This window comes from Narcine bancroftii, chromosome 6 (assembly GCF_036971445.1).
Source record: "Narcine bancroftii isolate sNarBan1 chromosome 6, sNarBan1.hap1, whole genome shotgun sequence".
Classification (NCBI taxonomy): Eukaryota; Metazoa; Chordata; class Chondrichthyes; order Torpediniformes; family Narcinidae; genus Narcine; species Narcine bancroftii.
The window spans coordinates 220450999-220475221 of NC_091474.1; the positions used below are offsets into that span (position 1 = coordinate 220450999).

The 24223-nt window shown below is 36.2% G+C and overlaps 1 protein-coding gene across 1 annotated transcript in view; it reads right to left on the minus strand.

Annotated features, from left to right (window-relative positions):
• Nucleotides 1–24223, minus strand: part of LOC138737042 (prolyl endopeptidase-like) — a gene marked incomplete at its 5' end in the record, with an annotated part of 185595 nt that overhangs the window by 9361 nt on the left and 152011 nt on the right. Inside the window, one exon of the mRNA XM_069887466.1 lies at nt 6083–6214. Coding sequence (XP_069743567.1) covers nt 6083–6214 — 132 coding nt within the window. The remainder of the gene's footprint in view (nt 1–6082; nt 6215–24223) is intronic.

The following is a 24223-nucleotide window of genomic DNA, read 5'->3' on the forward strand; positions in this document are numbered from 1 at the left end:
ATGGCTCGCAAACAATCAAAACCAATTCCATCATCAAATGAAGAAGAGGAAGAAGAAAAAGAAGAAGAATAAAAATGAAGAGGAGGAAGAGGAAGAGGAAGAAATAATGTATGAAGAATTGGAGGGAGTTGGATTTTTATATAATGGTGAACAGCCCCAGTTTACTCAAGGTATGGAGGGAACAAAGTTTGAATTTCCTCAAATTAAACTTCAAAGTGCTGATCCTTCAGTTCATTTTCCATCACTTATGGAACAAATAACAAAATGGGGGTTTAAACTAGTATGGTTGGGGACAGGATTTCAAGTTAGGCAGGACAGCAGGGTGAGGGTTTGTAGGCTAAGGAAAGAGACGTTTAAATAATTTGAGGGAACAAAAGCCCGTTCTCCTGTTATGAGCCCAGAGGATCCCAAACCCAGCAGCAATAGAAATTCACCAAGACAAATGGTTACTTTCACAAAAGTTGCTTTTAATTATCTTTAAACATGAAAACAGGATCAAACTTTAACTTTTTACTATTAACCCCCTTTTAATTCTAAGCGCACGTGTATGTAATGTGTATACAGGTTCAAAAAAATTTATTTGATTCACCCAAATCTCATTTCTCACTTCCAAGTTCACTGGTATCAGACAATTATTATACTGTGCACAAAATTTAACATTTATGAATTTCACCAGGCTTTGGTGCTTGAAAGGTAAATGGTTGCTGCTCAGGAAGGTTCTTGTCGGTTTTCAGAGAGAGATTTGTTGCTCATTGGACACCCACAACTGATCCCTTTTGATCAGCCACTTCAGTGTCTTGCTGAAGAAACTTGCCCCATCAGGGTTTTCCAGATGATAACCTCTTCTTTCAGGTCACTACAGAGTTTCTTTTCTGTTTCACTTATTTCAAGTGAAACGTTATGCAGCCAGTCCTCTCCTCTTGTTTGGATCACAAGGGCTTTGACCAGGCTGAACTAAGAACTCAAAACCCATTTTCAAAATGGGGTTTTCCACATCTTTGCCAGCTTGTCCTGTTCCAGTCCCAGCTGCTGCTGCTGAACTATAGAACTGAATGTTCTCTCTCTCTCTCTCTCTCAGAAAAAAACCATATGACTTCTTAGAACAGCCAACTGCACTCAGACAGACTGCAGCTCCGGACCTGATCTTCTGAGTTTGTTCATCTGTTGCTTTCCAAAACAATATTCCATTAGTCCACAACATGTCCAATTAACACCTTCTTGTGAACACCTTATAGGCATCTTTCAAAGTTTTTGCAAAGGCACATGGAACCTGGGACTGTCTGGCTTGAGCAGAGCTCTAGCATTATAAATGAGGTTTGTTTTGAAGTGTTTGTATATGGCCTACACGAAAAAAAACTACCACAAATGATCTCCTTTAAAATATGTCTATATACAATACAAAATATAATGTCGCATTCCTAATTCATATTATTGTTTAGTTTTTAATATAATTTTTCCATTCTATGTTTGTAATGTGTTAACTCTCAATTTTTTATTCTCTAATAATCTATATTTTTCTTGTAACCCTGTTCTTTGATATTCTTTTTCCAGTCTCGTTACATCTTCATCTAAAGCATCCAACTCTGCAGCATGTTTTCTCTGAAGAATTTTTGTATAAGAAATAATTTGTCCTCAAGTAAAATAGTTCTGTCTTTCCTTTTCAACAGAGTAGCATTGAGACATCATCTATAGATGGTTTTTCATTATCGTCATAGTTAAAGTTAATGGCAAATGATCTGATAAAAGTCTCACCAAATACTCCATTTATACCACTCTAATTTTTAACTGGGAAGACATTAAAAACAAATCAATCTTTGTATGTGAATAATGTACCTTTCAGTAGAATGAATAGTCTCTTTCTACGGGGTTAAGCTGCCTCCATATATCAATCAAATTTAAATTCTTCATAAACGATAGGGTTGATTTTGCAGTTTTTGTCCTTGTTACTGTTCTGGCGGATTTATCTAGTTTCGATATAGACAGAAATTGAAATCTCTTTTGATCAGTATATTTTGTCTTCCCTTTGCTGTTTTTACAAAGATATCCTTCAATAAAGGCTGCATCGTCATAAGTTGGTGCTTAGATATTCTTAAAAGTCCAGAATTCAACATAAATTTTAAAATTTTATAAATCTCCTCACTTGGTCAGTCAGTGTCTCTTCTATTATTATTATTGGCATAATCTTATTAATTAAAATCACTACTCCTCTTGGTTTTGAGCCAAATGAAGATGATATTACTTGTCTCACCCATGCTCTTTTTAATTTAGCATGTTCCGATTTAGTAAGATGCATTTCTTGTAGAAAGACTATATCTGCCTTTAATTTTTTTTAGGTGTACCAAGACATTATCTTTTTCACCACCCTGTTTATCCCATTAACATTAAGACTAATAAATTTTAGCATTTTATCCATATTGATTTTTAAAAACAAATATTGTTTAACAATAAAACCTTTTCGATTGTTTCACTAATAGTGATGTTTCCCCTTTAATGTCCCTGCCCTGATGGTGACTTAAACAGGAAACCCCAAAAGCCCACAAAAAAACCCTGCAAAATCCTTCAAGGAAGAAGAACCCCCCCCCCCCTTTAGTGCCATTTTTTATATATATGTATGTGTGCATGCCAATACTCTTCTCCAGGCACCATTCTCCCTCTTAGACTGGAGCCTCCACCCTGCTACTACTTTTCCTAAGTTTTCATTCTTTTCTGAGCTCTCCGTGAACATTTCAATAAAATTGACTTTTCAGCAATAATTACAAGATGGTTTTTAAAAAAACATTTACTTAGTCCCATTGTAAACAGTCTTCTTTGGCAACCTTATTTTTTTCGTAAACCTCACAGGAAATCTTGCACCTCCTTTTTAGTCTTGAAAAATCGTCGATTACCTTCTTCTACTTCAACCCTCAGAGTTGCGGGGTGTATCGTTGAATATTTCAAGTTTTTGGAATGCAATTGTCTTTTTACATCATCAAACTCCTTCCTTTGCTTAATCAAAGCAGGACTAAGATCTTGAAAAAATAGCACTTTTTCATGGTCAATCTCGAGCGGACCATTATTTTGCTTAGACTATTCATATGCTGCTCCCAGAATTGTCTCCTGTTCCCAGCAAGTCTTACCAGGACCAGTTGTGCTCGCTGATTGCTGGCTTTCCTAAGTCTCAGGGTCTGGTGAGCCCTTTCAATCTGAAATTTTTCTCTGAATTTGTCTTCTTTCAGTACTCTTGGGATCCATGTTTCAAAGAAGTTCACCCGATCTCTTCCCTCGACTCCTTCTTTCAGTCCGATAATTCAAACATTATTTTGTTTGCTAAATTTCTCCATGTGTCTGTCCAATTCCCATTTCTTTGCATCTTTTTCAAAGCTTTTAACTCATCTTTTGTTTTTTACCAAGTCCACATCTGCTTGGTTCATTCTTTCCATTAAGTCTTCAACAATTTTTTAAATTTCAGTCTTCCTTTCAGTCATGTCTCTCATTACCTTTTTGACTCCTGCAAATCGATTGCTCAAGTCTTCCATTTTTTCCAGGATAATATTTACTTCTTGTCCTGACTCCCCAGCTCTGTCAGGGTTCACCGGTCCTGAGGCCACTCTTATGCTGCTCCCTTTCAGGCTTTCGTTCCTGGCTAAGTAAAAACTTCCTAGATTTTTGTTCTCGGCTGCCTTGGTTTCTTAGTACTTATTTTGTCCACTTTTTAGTGAAGGAATTCTTAATTTTAAGATTTTAACTGTTTTTTTTGATACTCTTCACAGAGAGTGCAATCAAAACACGTCTGTCTAAGCCCTTCGCCTGACCATGCCCCCACCCCCCACCATGGAAAATTTGACGGAGTTACAAACTGTGAGGTCTGAAATTACTAGATTTCAAAAGATACCACTGAGTGGCCCAGTTGAGGCTTATTGCTTTTCTATGAGGGAGGTGGTATCCCCTCTTGGGCATAAATTGGACTACACATGGTAGGAGATAGCAGGAGAGTTAATATGCAAGTGGGACACTAAATTGATGTCAAAGGAAACAGATAACCCCACATTAAAACATGTAAATTAGACATGGCAAAAAAATAAATCAATGTATTGGTCTGAAGGTGGAGTTATTTCCTAAAACGCCCTTGTCCCAGAACAAATTAATACCTATGACTCTGGATATAAGATCCTGGACACCTGGTGCCGGAAGAGGATCAGGTGTATCGAGGATTGTTATGAACAAGGACAACTCATGTCATTTGAACAGCTGAGGAATAAGTATGATTTGTCGAATAAACTTTCTTCTGCTACCTTCAGTTAAGATCTTTCTTAAGGGATCATTTGGTACCATCAACGGCCCCCACCTGTGTGTAGTGACATGGAGTTCTAATTGAAAAGGGCAATACACACAAGTTTATGGCTATGATGTAACTCCTATTCCAAAGTGAGGGCCCAAAGACAGGCTTACACAAGGCAAGAGAAAGGTGGGAGTCGAACTTGGGCACAATAATCCACGAGGGGTGCTGGTCACACCTGTGTTGGTCAGTATGTCAGCAATCATTAATGCCAGGTACAGGTCGGTGCAATATAATTTCTTGCATCAACTGTACCTCACACCTCAAAAATTACATAGATCCAAACCAGAAATTTTAGAAATGTGCTTTAGGTCCGGTATGGAGATTGGAATGTTTATCCATTTAACCTGGCTGTGTACAAGGGTGAGATCCTTCTGGGAGGACCTGGGGGACATTCTGAAAAAAATTACAAAGGTAGATTTTCCACAGGATCTGGAATTGTACCTTCTGGGAAACATTATGGACATGAGTTTTAAACTGTCCAGGTACCAAATTCAGTTAGTGACGGTTCTCTCGGCAGTAGCCAGGAGATGTCTAGTGGTCACGTGGAAATCCAACTCCCAACTAAACATTACACTATGAAACTCAAAGATGCAGAGTTGTATTCCCATGGAGAAAATCACATACAATTTAAGGAGAAAATATGACACATTTGTTAGGGTATGTCAGCCTTATCCACAGCATATAGGTATGCAGATATAGTTATACCCTTTATAAATAGAAGAAAGATAAAAATCTGTACTAATAGTGGAACGATTGAGTTAAATGAAGTGGGTTGTGGCGCAGATGACTTGCTCTTGTTTCGTATCTTTTTCATTTTACTTTATGTTACTTTGGGTTTATATTTGGTTCCTTTAAAGGTCTGTGACTCTAAAGATTTTTGGTTCTTTATGTTTGTTTAATTTTCAAAATGTTATCTTTGTGGTATTAGGTATGGGAGGGAAGGGAGAGGGATGAGCAGGGGGTAAAAAAGGATATTGAATATTATATTTGTTGAGAAAGATTGTATTGTTGTTTTGGATTCGTGAGAGTCTTGGAAAATCAAAAATATTTTTAAAAATTGTACATGTGAATAGCTGATTGACATCAATCATTTACAATCTGGCCATGAGATTCTTCAAAGGGATATAAACAGGTTGAATGAATGGGCAAAAAAATTGCAAGTGGGAGTATGTGAGGAAATGCAAGATGACTTGGTAGGAGTCAAAAAGCAGAATGTTGTTTAAAAAGAGATTTTCAGAATGCCAAATTAACATGCAGATATTGCGAAGTAATTATAAATCAAAAAGGGTGAATTGCAAGGGAATGAAATAGAGAAGTAAAGATATCTTGCTGCCCCTCAGAGACCTTTGCTAAAACCACATCTGCATGCATTTTGGTCTCTATTTAAGTATATCCTTCCATGGGAAGCAGTTTGAAGATTACTGGTTTATTTACTATCAGGCTTTTTTTGTCATTGAGCTGGTTGGTTATTTACATTAGATTTGGAAGAGCAATATGATTTTATTGAAATACAGATTCAGAGAGGCAGATGCCGGGAAATTGTTTCTCCTTGCGACAATAGCAAGCAAAAATTATTATGCATAATTTCAGAAAAGGGATTAGCCATTGAAATGGAGATGAGGAACAATTTCTGCTCTTTTGGGTTCTCTGCACAAGAGCAAAATATTCTTAAGATGGATTTTTAGACTCTCGAGTCATGAAAATTACTGGGGAAGAAGGCAACTGTGAACTAAAATCCACACACTAACAAATAACTTTACTTACCCACTAAAAGGCCACCATTAGATCCTCCATTGATGGTCAATTTCTTTGAAGTAGTGTAGCCTTCCTTGGTGAGAAATTCAGCAGCATGTTGAAAATCATCAAAACAATTTTGCTTGTTTTCCAACATACCTCCTGCAATCAGACACAATAACTTGTTAACGTGGGGATTTTTTAACCAGTTAATATGATTTCTATAATCAAAGAGTAACCAAATGCATCTAAATAAGTTTCTAAGCATCCTGTTATCAGTCAAAAGCCAAATGAATGCATGATAGTCATAGAAAATGCTTATCATCTTTTTAAAAGAAGTGAAATGTTACAATAGTTCAAGTTTGTCATTCAATTGTTACAACCCACGAAAGAGCACTAGGAGCTGAAGTGCCCGTTACAAACTTGTATGCCACCATTTTATTTTCAAAAAAATTAACCTTGGCCAAATTTTAGTCCGCAACTCATTCCTCAACTCCGAAATTGGCTGTTAGAGATAAAATTTTGCAACAAAACCAAGGAAAAGTACCCAAAAAATCGGGAGATTCTTGCAAAGCTTGTTCTGAGGGAACCATTGTATTGCAGTAGGACATGAAGGAGGTATACAGGGCTAAGGTTTTACAGGGATAAGGACTGAAATGTGGTTGAGATTGTTAATATGAAAAGGAAATAAAAATAAAATATGTCCAGCTGAAGATCCTGCACCATATCAATTTGATAGGTAATGTCATTTTGTTCTTTGGATAAAACTTGGATCTCTTCTAACTTCTCACATGAGTATGAAAAGTCCCAAAGGTGGTATTATTTCAATAAAATGGAGACTTCTCATGCCTCAGTTATTATTTATCTGAAAGCCAAAATCTCCAGAACAGATTATTCTGATAATTGTCATTTGTATCTACTGGATCTTCATGAGTATGGACTGCCTCTTTCCCCATGTTATATCATTACAAAGGTACTTTTATAATCCTAAAGTACATTGGGATTTTCTCAGTTTTAAAGGGCTGGAGAAATGCAAATTAATTCATTTATGGTAGCATAATTTTTGATTAATGACAGGCATTTTATATGCACCCTCAGCACAAGACTCACTATATACAGTAAATGTGGCATGAGCTGCTAGAAACTAGTTCATGGGAACCAGGTATTGGAGCCAGAATTTGAGAGGATGCTGGGTTCAAAAAAGGGCTCCCAAAGGGCCTTGGGCGCTGAAGGCTTCCCGTCCACGTCAGAGATTTGGACCTGGAGCTTGGGTTGCCGATGGATCAAACAGGAGTCTGTGCTGCTGCACAGGCTGCGGGTGTGCTGGACATGAACCCACAGACACTTGGTGATTCTGAAGAGATGCTCTTTGGCTTCTTTTTCTCTCGTATTTGAGGTGACGCTAATGGCGACTCTTTGTCTGCCTTGTGACAGGCAGAAGGCAATTTTGTGTACTATCACCTGTTCTATTCTATTGCATGACAATAAAGGAATCGCAAACCTTTCACCGGCAGTGGATTGAGATGACTTTGCAGTTGCTGTGTTGATGTACCTGTCCAGTGCTTTTTGGTGTTTGGTGTAGGTAGTCTATTTCTCAGAGTAAACGTATGGGGTTATTGCATGCGGGGAAGAGAAGAACATAATTCCCTGCTCTCCAGTAGAAAGCAGTCAATTTCCATACGAGTCTAACACTTATCGTCAGGTGATTCAAGGTCATGTTGATGTAATGGAGGGAGTGGTAAATACCAACATCAATACCCTCCCTTGCTGAAAGCTGGCTTCTGAGATATGGAAAGTGATTTTCTGAGACATCAATGACCTCAACACTCAGTCTGAAGTGCAGTGGGAGCAGCTTGGTAAAGGACCTTTGTTTTGCAGTTCATTACAAGTCCCATTTTTTAATACATGTCAGTGAACAAGACGACATCTTGGAACCTTAACCTGCAATTATCTATATATGCAAGTGCTGACAGTACAGCAGTTTGAAGGCCAAAATGGGTGTGACCTCAGTTCTGAAGTGGAAGTAACAAAAGTTGAATAATTTTCCATTTCACTGTAAATTAATTCGACTCACTCCAGTAGGAAGCTTGCTGGAGGCAAGGTCTATAAAGATGTAATAAATATCAAGAATGGGATTAGGATTATGGTGGCCCCAATAATTCACGTCAGTGGCTTGGTTGCTATCATATACCAGATAAAGAATGGAGACAAATTTACAAGGGCAGTCAAGTCTTTTTGGTTGCCAAAGTCAATACTTTTGTATGACTGATGTACATTGTTGATGATATTCCCTGCAGTTCTTAACCTTTTAAGATCATGTTCACTGTGCCTCTTGATGGGTCTGGACTGGAATTCAAGCAATCCATCAATGCGAGTCGAAGGTTGAGGAGGTCTCTTGTGACACATCCATTCCTGCGTGCCCTTATGTTGTTAAAGATTAAAATGCTCAAAATGCTTTAAATAAATTTGAATCAATGCTAAAAATTACATATCAGTTGTAGATTTCAATGCTAAATAAATCACTTAACTGCTCAGTCCAGCTAATGAGGAGGAATTTATTAATAGAATATCTTGTATTCTAGACTGGTACCTTCTTTGATAATAATAATTGTACTGGTTTCAGAAAGATTTAATAATGCACGCCTTCAAATGCCTTAGTAATAGAGATAACAGGAAATGACCTGTTAAAACTTTACAGGTTTTCCAAACTTAACAATCTTTTGGAGTTCAAGAGAGTGAAGGGGTACTTGATTGAAACATCAAAGACCCTGAGATATTGACAGGACTGGATAGATGTGAAGAGGAATTTTTCTCTTCTGGGAGAATCTAGAACCATAGATTATTATTATTTAAAGGAAGCACCCACATAAGATAGATGAGGTGAAATATTTTCTGAAGTATTAATGTTGTTGGAACTCTTTTCCTCATCGGATGCTGAAAGAATAGTCTTTGGGGAAAAACGTGCAAAATGAAAGGGAAATGGAAGGTCACCTGATATCAAATGGATAATGAATATTAATTTCATCCTTATTATAGTTATTGACAAGAACACACAGAATAGGTGTAAGAGGAGGCCACCAGATATTCAATATCATCATGGTTGATTTAAACCCAGTTCTGTGCCAGTTCCCTATCACCCTTAAAGTTTTCAAATATTATCAGAATCAGAATTTATTTTGTGAACAAATCATGAAATTCAGTGTTTAGTGGCAGCATCATAATGGAAACATTCATATTATAATCATTTTTATCAACCACCTATCTCTACCTTGAATATTTCTAATGATCTGGCCTCCCTTCTGAGGAGAGAATTCCAGAGATTCAATACTCAGAGAAGACATTTCTATAGACTTCATTTTTTTTCATGGTCAATCCCTTATCATTTAACCATGTCACTTATTGTTTGTTAATTTCCCATTAGTGAAACTATCTAAACATCTACCCTGTCAAGCCACCTTATGATCTTATATATTTGAATAAGGTCACCTATTCTTCTAAACTTCAACCAATACAGACCCAAATTGTCTACCCTTTCATACTAGGAATTAACCTGGTGAATTGATGTTGGACTACCCCTATGCTACTCAATCCTTCTGGGGGAGGGCGGGGTCCAAAAATTTTCACATCATCTTAATTAATCAACCCAAATAATCTGAAAATCTATCCACTGTGGCATCCCTTGTTTCTTAATGTAATAATTTTGACTAAACTGAACTTGTTGGGTAGAGATTGCTGACAGGTCTTGCTAAGCCAACTCCATTTGAGCCACATTTACTAATTTTATCAGGAAATGCTTTTTACAAGTTTTTTTGTTTAAATGTCACCATTTTATATTCCAAGAATTAAGAAATTCAGAAAGATAAAATGAAATTAAAATGCATAAGCATACTCAGTACAAATATTTGTAACAAATGCACATATTCAACGGCGTATTCTACTATTCATGTTATCATTTACTAATCAAACATGCATGGAATAAATATCCCAATTACTTAGATGAAGCTAGCAGCACTCCATCTATGCCAGGGGTGGCCAAACTACAGCCCCAGGCCAATTGCAGCCCATTATCCATTTTTAAGTCACCTGTTCTAACAATAAGTTGCACTGCATGTACATTGCATTTCTTAGTTTCAACACGAGATGTCGCTGACATTTTGAACAACTCCTACACCAACCATTTAAATGTTACTCATTGATGAAAATGTTTACTTCAGTTAAAAAAAAACATTTACCTCTGTTGGTCAAACATAGTAGAACTGAAAAGACAGAAAATAGCAAAGTGGGAAAATGAATACTTTTTTCATACAAGTCAAGGGAAGTGAGTTTGTTTGATTTGAAAGGAATCTGTTAACTTTAATAGTGTATCTACAGATTTACACATTGCATCAAAATCATTAAAGTGGACACTTGAGCCAGGAACTGTATTCACTGAGAGTTGTGGAGGAATGTTGGAGACTGCTTTGACCCTTTATTGATCTTTTCTCCTGTCCTTATTTTGTACCCAGCTTTTTATTTTGCACTGCTTTTTGGAGTTTTAAAGAGCAGCAGATACAGAAATATGTGAGCACATCAATAAACTACTGTGATGTCAACTGTCAAACTGCTCAGTAGTGTCATATAGTTAATTTAACAGAACATGAATTTTCAATGGAACAGGGGTTTTCTGGTCAAAAAACGCTATTTTTCTTGTAGTGTAACTGGTAGAAACCTGACAGGCTTAATATTTTTCTGTATGTGGCCCACAATCAAAAATGTTTGGCCACCCCAGATTTATGCAGACCAGCATTTGGCCTGTTCAATGCCGAGGTGATTAAAAAGCTTTCCTGAACACCTCTGAAATGCTGTTTACAATTCTGCTTCCACCATTCTCTCTGGCAGTGCATTCCAGTTACTCACTGTTCAATACAAGTTTATTGTCACACACATACCTGTAAGTGCAATATACAGATATACTGAAATTCTTTCATGATGCAACCATACAGGTATGTCAGATACACCAACTACAATATTAAAAAATTAAACCACAAATGGAAGACACAATAACTAGGAAGGGATAAATGAATATTCAGTTAGTGCAAGAAAAAAGAGTGAAGTTTGAGTTGTGCTGTCAGATCTGTGATCCTAGGGTTAATCCTATGGTTAGGAGAAGAGTAGGACGGGGAGGTTCATGGGTCTTAGAACTGTTGGATAAATATTCTTGAACCTGGCAGTGGTGGATGTCAGGCTTCAACAGCTCTGCCTGAAGAGAGCAATGAACAGAGATCATTGCAAGCATGATGGGGGTCCTTTATGATATTGGCAGCACTCTTAACACAATGGCCCATATAAATGCTTTCTGTGGATGAGGAGTCAATGCCTGTGATGGACTTGGCTGGGTTGGCCATTTTCCACAGCTTTTTATGTTCCTAAGTACTAGAGTTTCCAAACCAGGCTGTTGATGCAATCAGTCAGTATATTTTCCACAGTACATCTGCAAAAATTGAATAGAGTATTTGAAGACATGCCAAAACTTCTCAGAGTCCTCGAAGTGATAGCTCCAGGAGAGGTCCTTTGATACATGGACTCCCTGGAACTTGAAGGTGCTGTCCCTCTCAGCTGGTTTCTCCTCAATGAAGATGGGTGTATGGTCCTTCAGTCACCCTTTCTAAAGTCTATAATAAGCTCCTTGGTCTTGTTGATGCTGAGTAACAAACTGTTGCTTTGGCACCAAACAACCAGATTCTCGACCTCCATCCTGATTAATTTCCTGTTATTCAGCCAACAAATGTGGTGTTGTCAGTGAATTTATAGATTACATTGGAGCTGGTTTGAGCTGTGCAATTGTGAGTGTAGAAGGGGGATAGAGTAAGGGACTAAGCACGCAGCCATGAGGTGATTGTGTGGAGGAGTTGACGTTGCCAATCTGCTAATGAGGAAATCGAAGATCCAGTTTTTGAAGGATGAACTCCTTGAGTTTGTTCATTTTGCTGGTATGATAGATAGCGTTGAACATTGGGTTGTGGTCAATGAACAACAGTTTGATATTCTTGTGGTCCAGGTTATCCAACACAGAGTGGAAGGCCAGCAACCTGTTGTGATGATAGACAAATTGAAGTGGTCCAGGAGAGTGACAGGAGTTGATCTTCTCCATAACCAACTTTTCAAAGGACTTCATCACAAGAGATGAAAATGCCACTGACTGATAGTATTTCACGCAGGTCATTTTACTCACAACACTTTGGGTCCAAAAGAACCTCTTCAGACCCATTTTAAATCTTCTAACCCTTTTCCTAAATCTATGTCATCACCTCTGACAAGGAGAAAATATATTTGCAAGCTACCCTAACTCTTCCAATTTTCTACATCACAATCATGTTCAATCTTAACCTCCTCTGCTCCAGTGAAAAACAGCATCTCCAGTCTCTCCTCATAACTGGTGTCCTCCATCTCAGGCAAAATCCTACTGCATCTTCCTATTTTATCGTACTCCAGATAAGGTGTGATTCATGTTTCATAAAGTTGGAGCAGAATCCTTCTCCTCTTGTTTTCAATGGTCCAATTAATGATGATCAATATCAGTATCCCATGCGCCTTCTTAAATTCTATCAACCTGAGCTGCTACAAGGATCTTTGAAACTGCATGCCAAAAGGCAATATTCCCAAGGACCTAATAATAATGATAAAGGACATAATAATAGCCTTATTAGTATTCCCAAAATACATTCCCTCACAGTTATCAACTAAACTCCACTTATGATTTCTCAGCCCATTTATGTAGATTCTGTTGTAATCTCAGATAGCCTTCTTCGCTGTCCATTATACAGTTTAGCTTGGGAAGAAATTTCTACTCATTCCATGCAGATATTTCAGACTAGCAATCTGAGCACAAGGGGTGAATATAGAACTGCATTTCTCTAGCTAAGACCAGAGAGACAAAAATGGAACCAAATGAATGCTTGCATTCCAGATGGCCCTGATGGAGAGGGACTTTGGAGGAGGGGAGTGGTCAATCATGTCAAGGACTATTGGCAAGTTCAATTCATGGATTGTTACTCTCACAATGTATGGTTTTTACTGAACTTTGTTAAGCTATGCACCACTGTATGGCTGTGCTGGAAATTAGTTCCAAGAAAGGTGAGCAATAACATCAGGATACAAAACAAGTACATGAGAGAAAAAGAAGATTAGAAGTGGACTGGTATTTTCCAGGATGATTTTTTTTTGGCAGAGAGGGCAGCTTTGAAGGGCATCTAAATATACTGGGATCTTTGGTAGATAAGAAAGTAAATAGTATGCTCAATAGTCAAGGGGCGTAGGAAGGAGACAATCCCTCAGAGCAGCCGAAAACAGACACAAGGGAAAAATAAAAATGAACTTTTCCAGGATTTCCTTAGAATAATGGTTCTCAACCTTTTTCTGTCTAAGGTACACCTGGCTTCTAGCCTAACATGCCTCGACTTACTAGTGGCAATAACTGAGCAATATTTTCAAGTCAAAGGCAGCTCTGTAAGAAACACATCTTTTTCCAATTTAAAGTATTTTATTTAACATTTTTAAAGACCAACATGGAGATACGCTGTGGACTGTGGCTCAATGGTTGTGAACCATTGTCTTAGAATTTCAGATTTATTGTCAGAGTACATACATGACATCACTTACAACCCTGAGATTCATTTTTTCTGTGGGCGAAGCAGAATTACCACTTATTGGCATTGCGAAAAAAACTGTACACAGTACCCATGTGCAAACAAATAAAGAACTGTACATAAACTGAAATACAGAGAGAATAAAAACAATAAAATGCACAAGAGTCCTTAAATGAATCCCTAATTGAGGAGTTTGATGGTGAAGGGGTAGCAGCTGTTCCTGAGCCTGGTGGTGCAAGTCTTGTGGCAACCATACTTCTTTCCTGATGGCAGCAGCGAGAACAGAGTGAAAGCTGGGTGGTGTAGGTCCTTGATGATTGTTGCTGCTCTCTGACAGTAGTGTTTCCTGTAGATGTTCTCAATAGCGGGGAGGATTCTGCCTGTGATGTCCTGAGCTGCGTCCACTATCTTTTAGAAGGCCTTTTGCTCAGGAGTATTGGTGTCCCCATATCAAACTGTGATGCAGCTGGTCAGCACACTTTCCACCACACTTCTGTAGAAATTTGCCAGGGTTTCTGGTGTTATACCAAACCTCTGCAAACTCCTGAGGAAGTAAAGATGCTTCCTGATACCATTTGGGTGTTGGGCTCAGGAAAGATCCTCCAAGATAGTAATTCCTAAAAACTTACTGGAATGTATACCTCTGGCTTTCCTTTCCTGAAGTCCAACAATCAGCTCCTTAGCTTTTGTGACATTGAGAGCAAGGTTGTTGTTGGTGCACCATTCAGCTAAGTTTTCGATCTCCCTCCTGCATAACTCATCACCTTTCTTTATACAACCCACTACCGTGGTATTGTCAGCAAATTTGTAGATGATGCTATTGTCGTATAGAGCAACATAGTCGTAGGTATAAAGTGAGTAGAGCAGGGGGCTAACAATGTAGTCCTGTGGTGCTCCTGTACTGATGGGAACTTGTGGAGGAGATACTCTTACCAATCCTCACTGATTGTGGTCTGCAGGCGAAGAAATCCATGATCCAATTACACAGTGGGGTGTTGAGTCCCAGGTCTTGGAGTTTGCTAATCAGTTTTGAGGGGGATGATGGTGCTAAATGTTGAACTGTAGTCGATAAAGAGCATCCTGATGAATGCATCTTTACTGTCCAGGTGTTCCAGGGCTTTGCGTAGGCCCAGAGAGATGGCATCTGCTGTAAACCTGTTGCCACAAGAGGCAAACTGGAATGTATCATGTCGCTGCTCAGCCAGGAGCTGATCTGCTTCAACACCAGCCTCTCAAAACATTTCATCACTGTTGATTTAAGTGCTGCTGGTTGATGGTCACCAAGACAGGTTACTATATACTCTTCTTGATTGACTCATGTTTGAAACAGGTGGGCAGCATGCCCTGCCGGAGTGAGACATTGATGATCTACGTTTATATAATTTAAGCTATAATTTATACCTTGCTTGGAGAGAGTTCAGCCATTGGTACTATCCCCACACAGTCTGCAGAAGGTCTATGCGCCAATGATCTTAAATGGACAAGGTAATCCACACTTTGGATCTTGACACATTTTGGTTTCAGATTCTTCTGCCATGTTTTGTTTTCTGATATGGAATTTAACATTCATAATCATTAGTATTTAATGCTTATTGTAAAATATTTAGGAACGTATCTCCTCATAAATCAAAGAGCTGAATACATGGTGATCTGGACTTGACAGACATGCACACTGCCAGCATTCTATCTTCCCCAAGCCAAATCTGGTGGGCCATTTTTGCTAGCTCACATGATCACTGACTAAGATGTTAAGGCCTGAGTGCAGTAGGACCTCTCATGACACAATGGACTAATGTGGGTGGACTAATTTGCCTCATCGAGAAATCTTAGACGTTTGATTCCCAGGCTTGTTCATTGTCACTTTTCTGATCTTTCTACATCTCTGATAAAGGAAAACATTCCATTATTGTCACAAAATACTACATTTAGAATGTAACATATAAGAAATTCTTTAACTTTGTCTATCGTAAGGAAGACAGAGAGTTGCTACTTTATTCAGTGCCCCTCACAGAAATGAGGCCCCAGCGAGGAATGAACTCGCGGCCCATGGATTACCACTGAGCTATTGGAGCTTCTTTTTGGAAAAGTAAAAACTGAAGTATAAGATAAACCAAAATGATGTTTCAGTAAAATCATAAAACAATGCACTTTTTTTTTAACCTTTAATCCACTCAGTCTCTCAATCTGTTCACATAGATCCTGTGCAAGGACTAACCTGCTGAAGACTTCAAGTACAGAAACCGCAATCTATTCACTATGAAATCTCAGGAAGCTTCTGCTCCATTGCAGGAATCCATGCATACATGAAGAAATCTCTCTAGCCGTCCCAGCTCTTACGCTAAACTGCCATAAACAAATCAAGTTTTATTACCGTTTTTGTTTCTACTTGTTTAATACATAGAAAGTAGGTTGCTTGTTGATAATTTGCTTGAAATGCTAGCTAATATGAAACTATGCAATTTTTGTCTGTCTGAGGCAAACGATAATTTGGTCTCACATTACAGCTTTAATTAATGTTTTGTTCATTCCAATACAATTTGAAAGGAGCTGAGTTTAATTACAATGCAGATAGCTGCAATTAAAAGATTAGCTCAACAGCAGTAACCTGGTAGCAGACAAATGTAATACTGTAATGTACTCACAATAATTCAACAATGCACTCATAATAATCACAATGTACTCACAATAATCAAACAATGCACTCACAATAACCACAATGTACTCACAATAACCACAATGTACTCACAATAATCCAACAATGTAGTCACAATAATCCAACAATGTACTCACAATAACCACAATGTACTCACAATAACCACAATGTACTCACAATAGCCACAATGTACTCACAATAATCACAATGTACTCACAATAATCACAATGTACTCACAATAATCCAACAATGTACTCACTATAACCACAATGTACTCACAATAACCACTATGTACTCACAATAGCCACAATGTACTCACAATAACCACAATGTACTCACAATAACCACTATGTACTCACAATAGCCACAATGTACTCACAATAATCACAATGTACTCACAATAATCCAACAATGTACTCACAATAACCACAATGTACTCACAATAATCACAATGTTCTCACAATAATCACAATGTACTCACAATAACCACAATGTACTCACAATAATCACAATGTTGTCACAATAATCACAATGTACTCACAATAGCCACAATGTACTCACAATAATCCAACAATGTACTCACAATAACCACAATGTACTCACAATAATTCAAGAATATACTCACAGTAACCTCAATGTACTCACAATAATCCAACAATGTACTCACAATAATCACAATGTACTCACAATAATCCAACAATGTTCTCACAATAATCACAATGTACTCACAATAACCACAATGTTCTCACAATAATCACAATGTACTCACAATAATCACAATGTTCTCACAATAATCACAATGTACTCACAATAATCACAATGTACTCACAATAATCACAATGTTCTCACAATAACCACAATGTACTCACAATAATCACAATGTTGTCACAATAATCACAATGTACTAACAATAGCCACAATGTACTCACAATAATCCAACAATGTACTCACAATAACCACAATGTACTCACAATAATTCAAGAATATACTCACAGTAACCTCAATGTACTCACAATAATCCAACAATGTACTCACAATAATCACAATGTACTCACAATAATCCAACAATGTTCTCACAATAATCACAATGTACTCACAATAACCACAATGTTCTCACAATAATCACAATGTACTCACAATAATCACAATGTTCTCACAATAATCACAATGTACTCACAATAATCACAATGTTCTCACAATAATCACAATGTTCTCACAATAACCACAATGTACTCACAATAATCAATGTACTCACAATAATCACAATGTACTCACAATAATCACAATGTACTCACAATAATCACAATGTACTCACAATAACCACTATGTACTCACAATAATCACAATGTAGTCACAATAACCACTATGTACTCACAATAATCACAATGTACTCACAATAATCCAACAATGCACTCACAATAACCACAATGTACTCACAATAACCACAATGTACTCACAATAATCACAATGTACTCACAATAACCACAATGTACTCACAATAATCCAACAATGTACTCACAATAATCCAACAATGCACTCACAATAACCACAATGTACTCACAATAACCACAATGTACTCACAATAACCACAATGTACTCACAATAGCCACAATGTACTCACAATAATCACAATGTACTCACAATAATCACAATGTACTCACAATAATCCAACAATGTACTCACTATAACCACAATGTACTCACAATAACCACTATGTACTCACAATAGCCACAATGTACTCACAATAGCCACAATGTACTCACAATAACCACTACGTACTCACAATAGCCACAATGTACTCACAATAATCACAATGTACTCACAATAATCCAACAATGTACTCACAATAACCACAATGTACTCACAATAATCACAATGTTGTCACAATAATCACAATGTACTCACAATCGCCACAATGTACTCACAATAATCCAACAATGTACTCACAATAACCACAATGTACTCACAATAATTCAAGAATATACTCACAGTAACCTCAATGTACTCACAATAACCACAATGTACTCACAATAATCCAACAATGTACTCACAATAATCACAATGTACTCACAATAATCCAACAATGTACTCACAATAACCACAATGTACTCACAATAATCCAACAATGTACTCACAATAACCACAATGTACTCACAATAATTCAAGAATATACTCACAATAACCACAATGTACTCACAATAATCCAACAATGTACTCACAATAATCACAATGTACTCACAATAATCCAACAATGTACTCACAATAATCACAATGTACTCACAATAATCCAACAATGTTCTCACAATAATCACAATGTTCTCACAATAATCACAATGTTCTCACAATAATCACAATGTACTCACAGCAACCACAATGTACTCACAATAATCACAATGTTCTCACAATAACCACAATGTACTCACAATAATCAATGTACTCACAATAATCACAATGTACTCACAATAATCACAATGTACTCACAATAACCACAATGTACTCACAATAATCACAATGTACTCAAAATAATCCAACAATGTTCTCACAATAATCACAATGTACTCACAATAATCACAATGTATTCACAATAACCACAACGTACTCACAATAATCACAACGTACTCACAATAACCACTATGTACTCACAATAATCACAATGTACTCACAATAATCACAATGTACTCACAATAACCACAATGTACTCACAAAAACCACAATGTACTCACAATAATCACAATGTACTCACAATAACCACAATGTACTCACAATAATCACAATGTACTCACAATAACCACTATGTACTCACAATAATCACAATGTACTCACAATAATCACAATGTACTCACAATAACCACAATGTACTCACAAAAACCACAATGTACTCACAATAACCACAATGTACTCACAAAAACCACAATGTACTCACAATAACCACTATGTACTCACAATAATCACAATGTACTCACAATAATCACAATGTACTCACAATAACCACAATGTACTCACAAAAACCACAATGTACTCACAATAATCACAATGTACTCACAATAACCACAATGTACTCACAATAACCACAATGTACTCACAATAACCACAATGTACTCACAATAATCACAATGTACTCACAATAATCACAATGTACTCACAATAACCACAATGTACTCACAATAACCACTATGTACTCACAATAATCACAATGTACTCACAATAACCACTATGTACTCACAATAATCACAATGTACTCACAATAACCACTATGTACTCACAATAATCACAATGTACTCACAATAATCACAATGTACTCAAAATAATCACAATGTACTCAAAATAATCACAACGTACTCACAATAACCACTATGTACTCACAATAATCACAATGTACTCACAATAACCACTATGTACTCACAATAATCACAATGTACTCACAATAACCACAATGTACTCACAATAATCACAATGTACTCACAATAATCACAATGTACTCACAATAATCACAATGTACTCACAATAATCCAACAATGTTCTCACAATAATCACAATGTACTCACAATAACCACAATGTACTCACAATAATCACAATGTACTCACAATAATCACAATGTACTCACAATAATCACAATGTACTCACAATAATCCAACAATGTACTCACAATAATCACAATGTTCTCACAATAATCACAATGTTCTCACAGTAACCACAATGTTCTCACAATAATCAATGTACTCACAATAATCACAATGTACTCACAATAATCACAATGTACTCACAATAATCACAATGTACTCACAATAATCACAATGTACTCACAATAACCACAATGTACTCACAATAATCACAATGTACTCACAATAACCACTATGTACTCACAATAATCACAATGTACTCACAATAATCACAATGTTCTCACAATAATCACAATGTTCTCACAATAATCACAATGTTCTCACAATAATCACAATGTTCTCACAATAATCAATGTACTCACAATAATCACAATGTACTCACAATAATCACAATGTACTCACAATAACCACAATGTACTCACAATAATCACAATGTACTCACAATAACCACTATGTACTCACAATAATCACAATGTACTCACAATAATCACAATGTACTCACAATAACCACAATGTACTCACAATAATTCAAGAATATACTCACAGTAACCTCAATGTACTCACAATAACCACAATGTACTCACAATAATCCAACAATGTACTCACAATAATCACAATGTTCTCACAATAATCACAATGTTCTCACAATAATCACAATGTTCTCACAATAATCACAATGTTCTCACAATAATCACAATGTACTCACAGCAACCACAATGTACTCACAATAATCACAATGTTCTCACAATAACCACAATGTACTCACAATAATCAATGTACTCACAATAATCACAATGTACTCACAATAATCACAATGTACTCACAATAACCACAATGTACTCACAATAATCACAATGTACTCACAATAATCCAACAATGTTCTCACAATAATCACAATGTACTCACAATAATCACAATGTATTCACAATAACCACAACATACTCACAATAATCACAACGTACTCACAATAACCACTATGTACTCACAATAATCACAATGTACTCACAATAATCACAATGTACTCACAATAACCACAATGTACTCACAATAACCACAATGTACTCACAATAATCACAATGTACTCACAATAACCACAATGTACTCACAATAATCACAATCTACTCACAATAACCACTATGTACTCACAATAATCACAATCTACTCACAATAACCACTATGTACTCACAATAATCACAATGTACTCACAATAACCACTATGTACTCACAATAATCACAATGTACTCACAATAACCACAATGTACTCACAATAATCACAATGTACTCACAATAATCACAATGTACTCAAAATAATCACAATGTACTCAAAATAATCACAATGTACTCACAATAACCACAATGTACTCACAATAACCACTATGTACTCACAATAATCACAATGTACTCACAATAACCACTATGTACTCACAATAATCACAATGTACTCACAATAATCACAATGTACTCACAATAACCACTATGTACTCACAATAATCACAATGTACTCACAATAACCACAATGTACTCACAATAACCACTATGTACTCACAATAATCACAATGTACTCACAATAACCACAATGTACTCACAATAACCACTATGTACTCACAATAATCACAATGTACTCACAATAACCACTATGTACTCACAATAATCACAATGTACTCACAATAACCACTATGTACTCACAATAATCACAATGTACTCACAATAATCACAATGTACTCACAATAACCACTATGTACTCACAATAATCACAATGTACTCACAATAACCACAATGTACTCACAATAACCACTATGTACTCACAATAATCACAATGTACTCACAATAACCACAATGTACTCACAATAACCACTATGTACTCACAATAATCACAATGTACTCACAATAACCACAATGTACTCACAATAACCACTATGTACTCACAATAATCACAATGTACTCACAATAACCACAATGTACTCACAATAACCACTATGTACTCACAATAATCACAATGTACTCACAATAACCACTATGTACTCACAATAATCACAATGTACTCACAATAACCACTATGTACTCACAATAATCACAATGTACTCACAATAACCACAATGTACTCACAATAATCACAATGTACTCACAATAATCACAATGTACTCACAATAATCACAATGTACTCACAATAATCACAATGTACTCACAATAACCACTATGTACTCACAATAATCACAATGTACTCACAATAATCACAATGTACTCACAATAATCACAATGTACTCACAATAACCACAATGTACTCACAATAATCACAATGTACTCACAATAATCACAATGTACTCACAATAATCACAATGTACTCACAATAATCACAATGTACTCACAATAACCACTATGTACTCACAATAATCACAATGTACTCACAATAACCACAATGTACTCACAATAATCCAACAATGTTCTCACAATAATCACAATGTACTCACAATAATCACAATGTACTCACAATAATCACAATGTACTCACAATAATCACAATGTACTCACAATAATCACAATGTACTCACAATAATCACAATGTACTCACAATAATCACAATGTACTCACAATAACCACTATGTACTCACAATAATCACAATGTTCTCACAATAATCACAATGTTCTCACAATAATCACAATGTTCTCACAATAATCACAATGTACTCACAATAACCACAATGTACTCACAATAACCACAATGTACTCACAATAATCACAATGTACTCACAATAATCACAATGTTCTCACAATAATCACAATGTACTCACAATAATCACAATGTACTCACAATAATCACAATGTACTCACAATAATCACAATGTTCTCACAATAATCACAATGTACTCACAATAATCACAATGTACTCACAATAATCACAATGTACTCACAATAATCACAATGTACTCACAATAACCACTATGTACTCACAATAATCACAATGTACTCACAATAACCACTATGTACTCACAATAATCACAATGTACTCACAATAATCACAATGTTCTCACAATAATCACAATGTTCTCACAATAATCACAATGTTCTCACAATAATCACAATCTACTCACAATAATCACAATGTACTCACAATAACCACAATGTACTCACAATAATCACAATGTACTCACAATAACCACTATGTACTCACAATAATCACAATGTACTCACAATAATCACAATGTACTCACAATAATCACAATGTACTCACAATAACCACTATGTACTCACAATAATCACAATGTACTCACAATAATCACAATGTACTCACAATAATCACAATCTACTCACAATAATCACAATGTACTCACAATAACCACAATGTACTCACAATAATCACAATGTACTCACAATAACCACTATGTACTCACAATAATCACAATGTACTCACAATAATCACAATGTACTCACAATAATCACAATGTACTCACAATAACCACTATGTACTCACAATAATCACAATGTACTCACAATAACCACTATGTACTCACAATAATCACAATGTACTCACAATAATCACAATGTACTCACAATAACCACTATGTACTCACAATAATCACAATGTACTCACAATAATCACAATGTACTCACAATAACCACTATGTACTCACAATAATCACAATGTACTCACAATAATCACAATGTACTCACAATAACCACTATGTACTCACAATAATCACAATGTTCTCACAATAATCACAATGTTCTCACAGTAACCACAATGTACTCACAATAATCACAATGTTCTCACAATAATCACAATGTTCTCACAATAATCACAATGTTCACACAATAATCAATGTACTCACAATAATCACAATGTACTCACAATAATCACAATGTACTCACAATAATCACAATGTACTCACAATAATCACAATGTACTCACAATAACCACTATGTACTCACAATAATCACAATCTACTCACAATAATCACAATGTACTCACAATAACCACTATGTACTCACAATAATCACAATGTACTCACAATAACCACTATGTACTCACAATAATCACAATGTACTCACAATAACCACAATGTACTCACAATAATCACAATGTACTCACAATAATCACAATGTACTCACAATAATCACAATGTACTCACAATAATCACAATGTACTCACAATAACCACTATGTACTCACAATAATCACAATGTACTCACAATAATCACAATGTACTCACAATAACCACTATGTACTCACAATAATCACAATGTACTCACAATAATCACAATGTACTCACAATAAT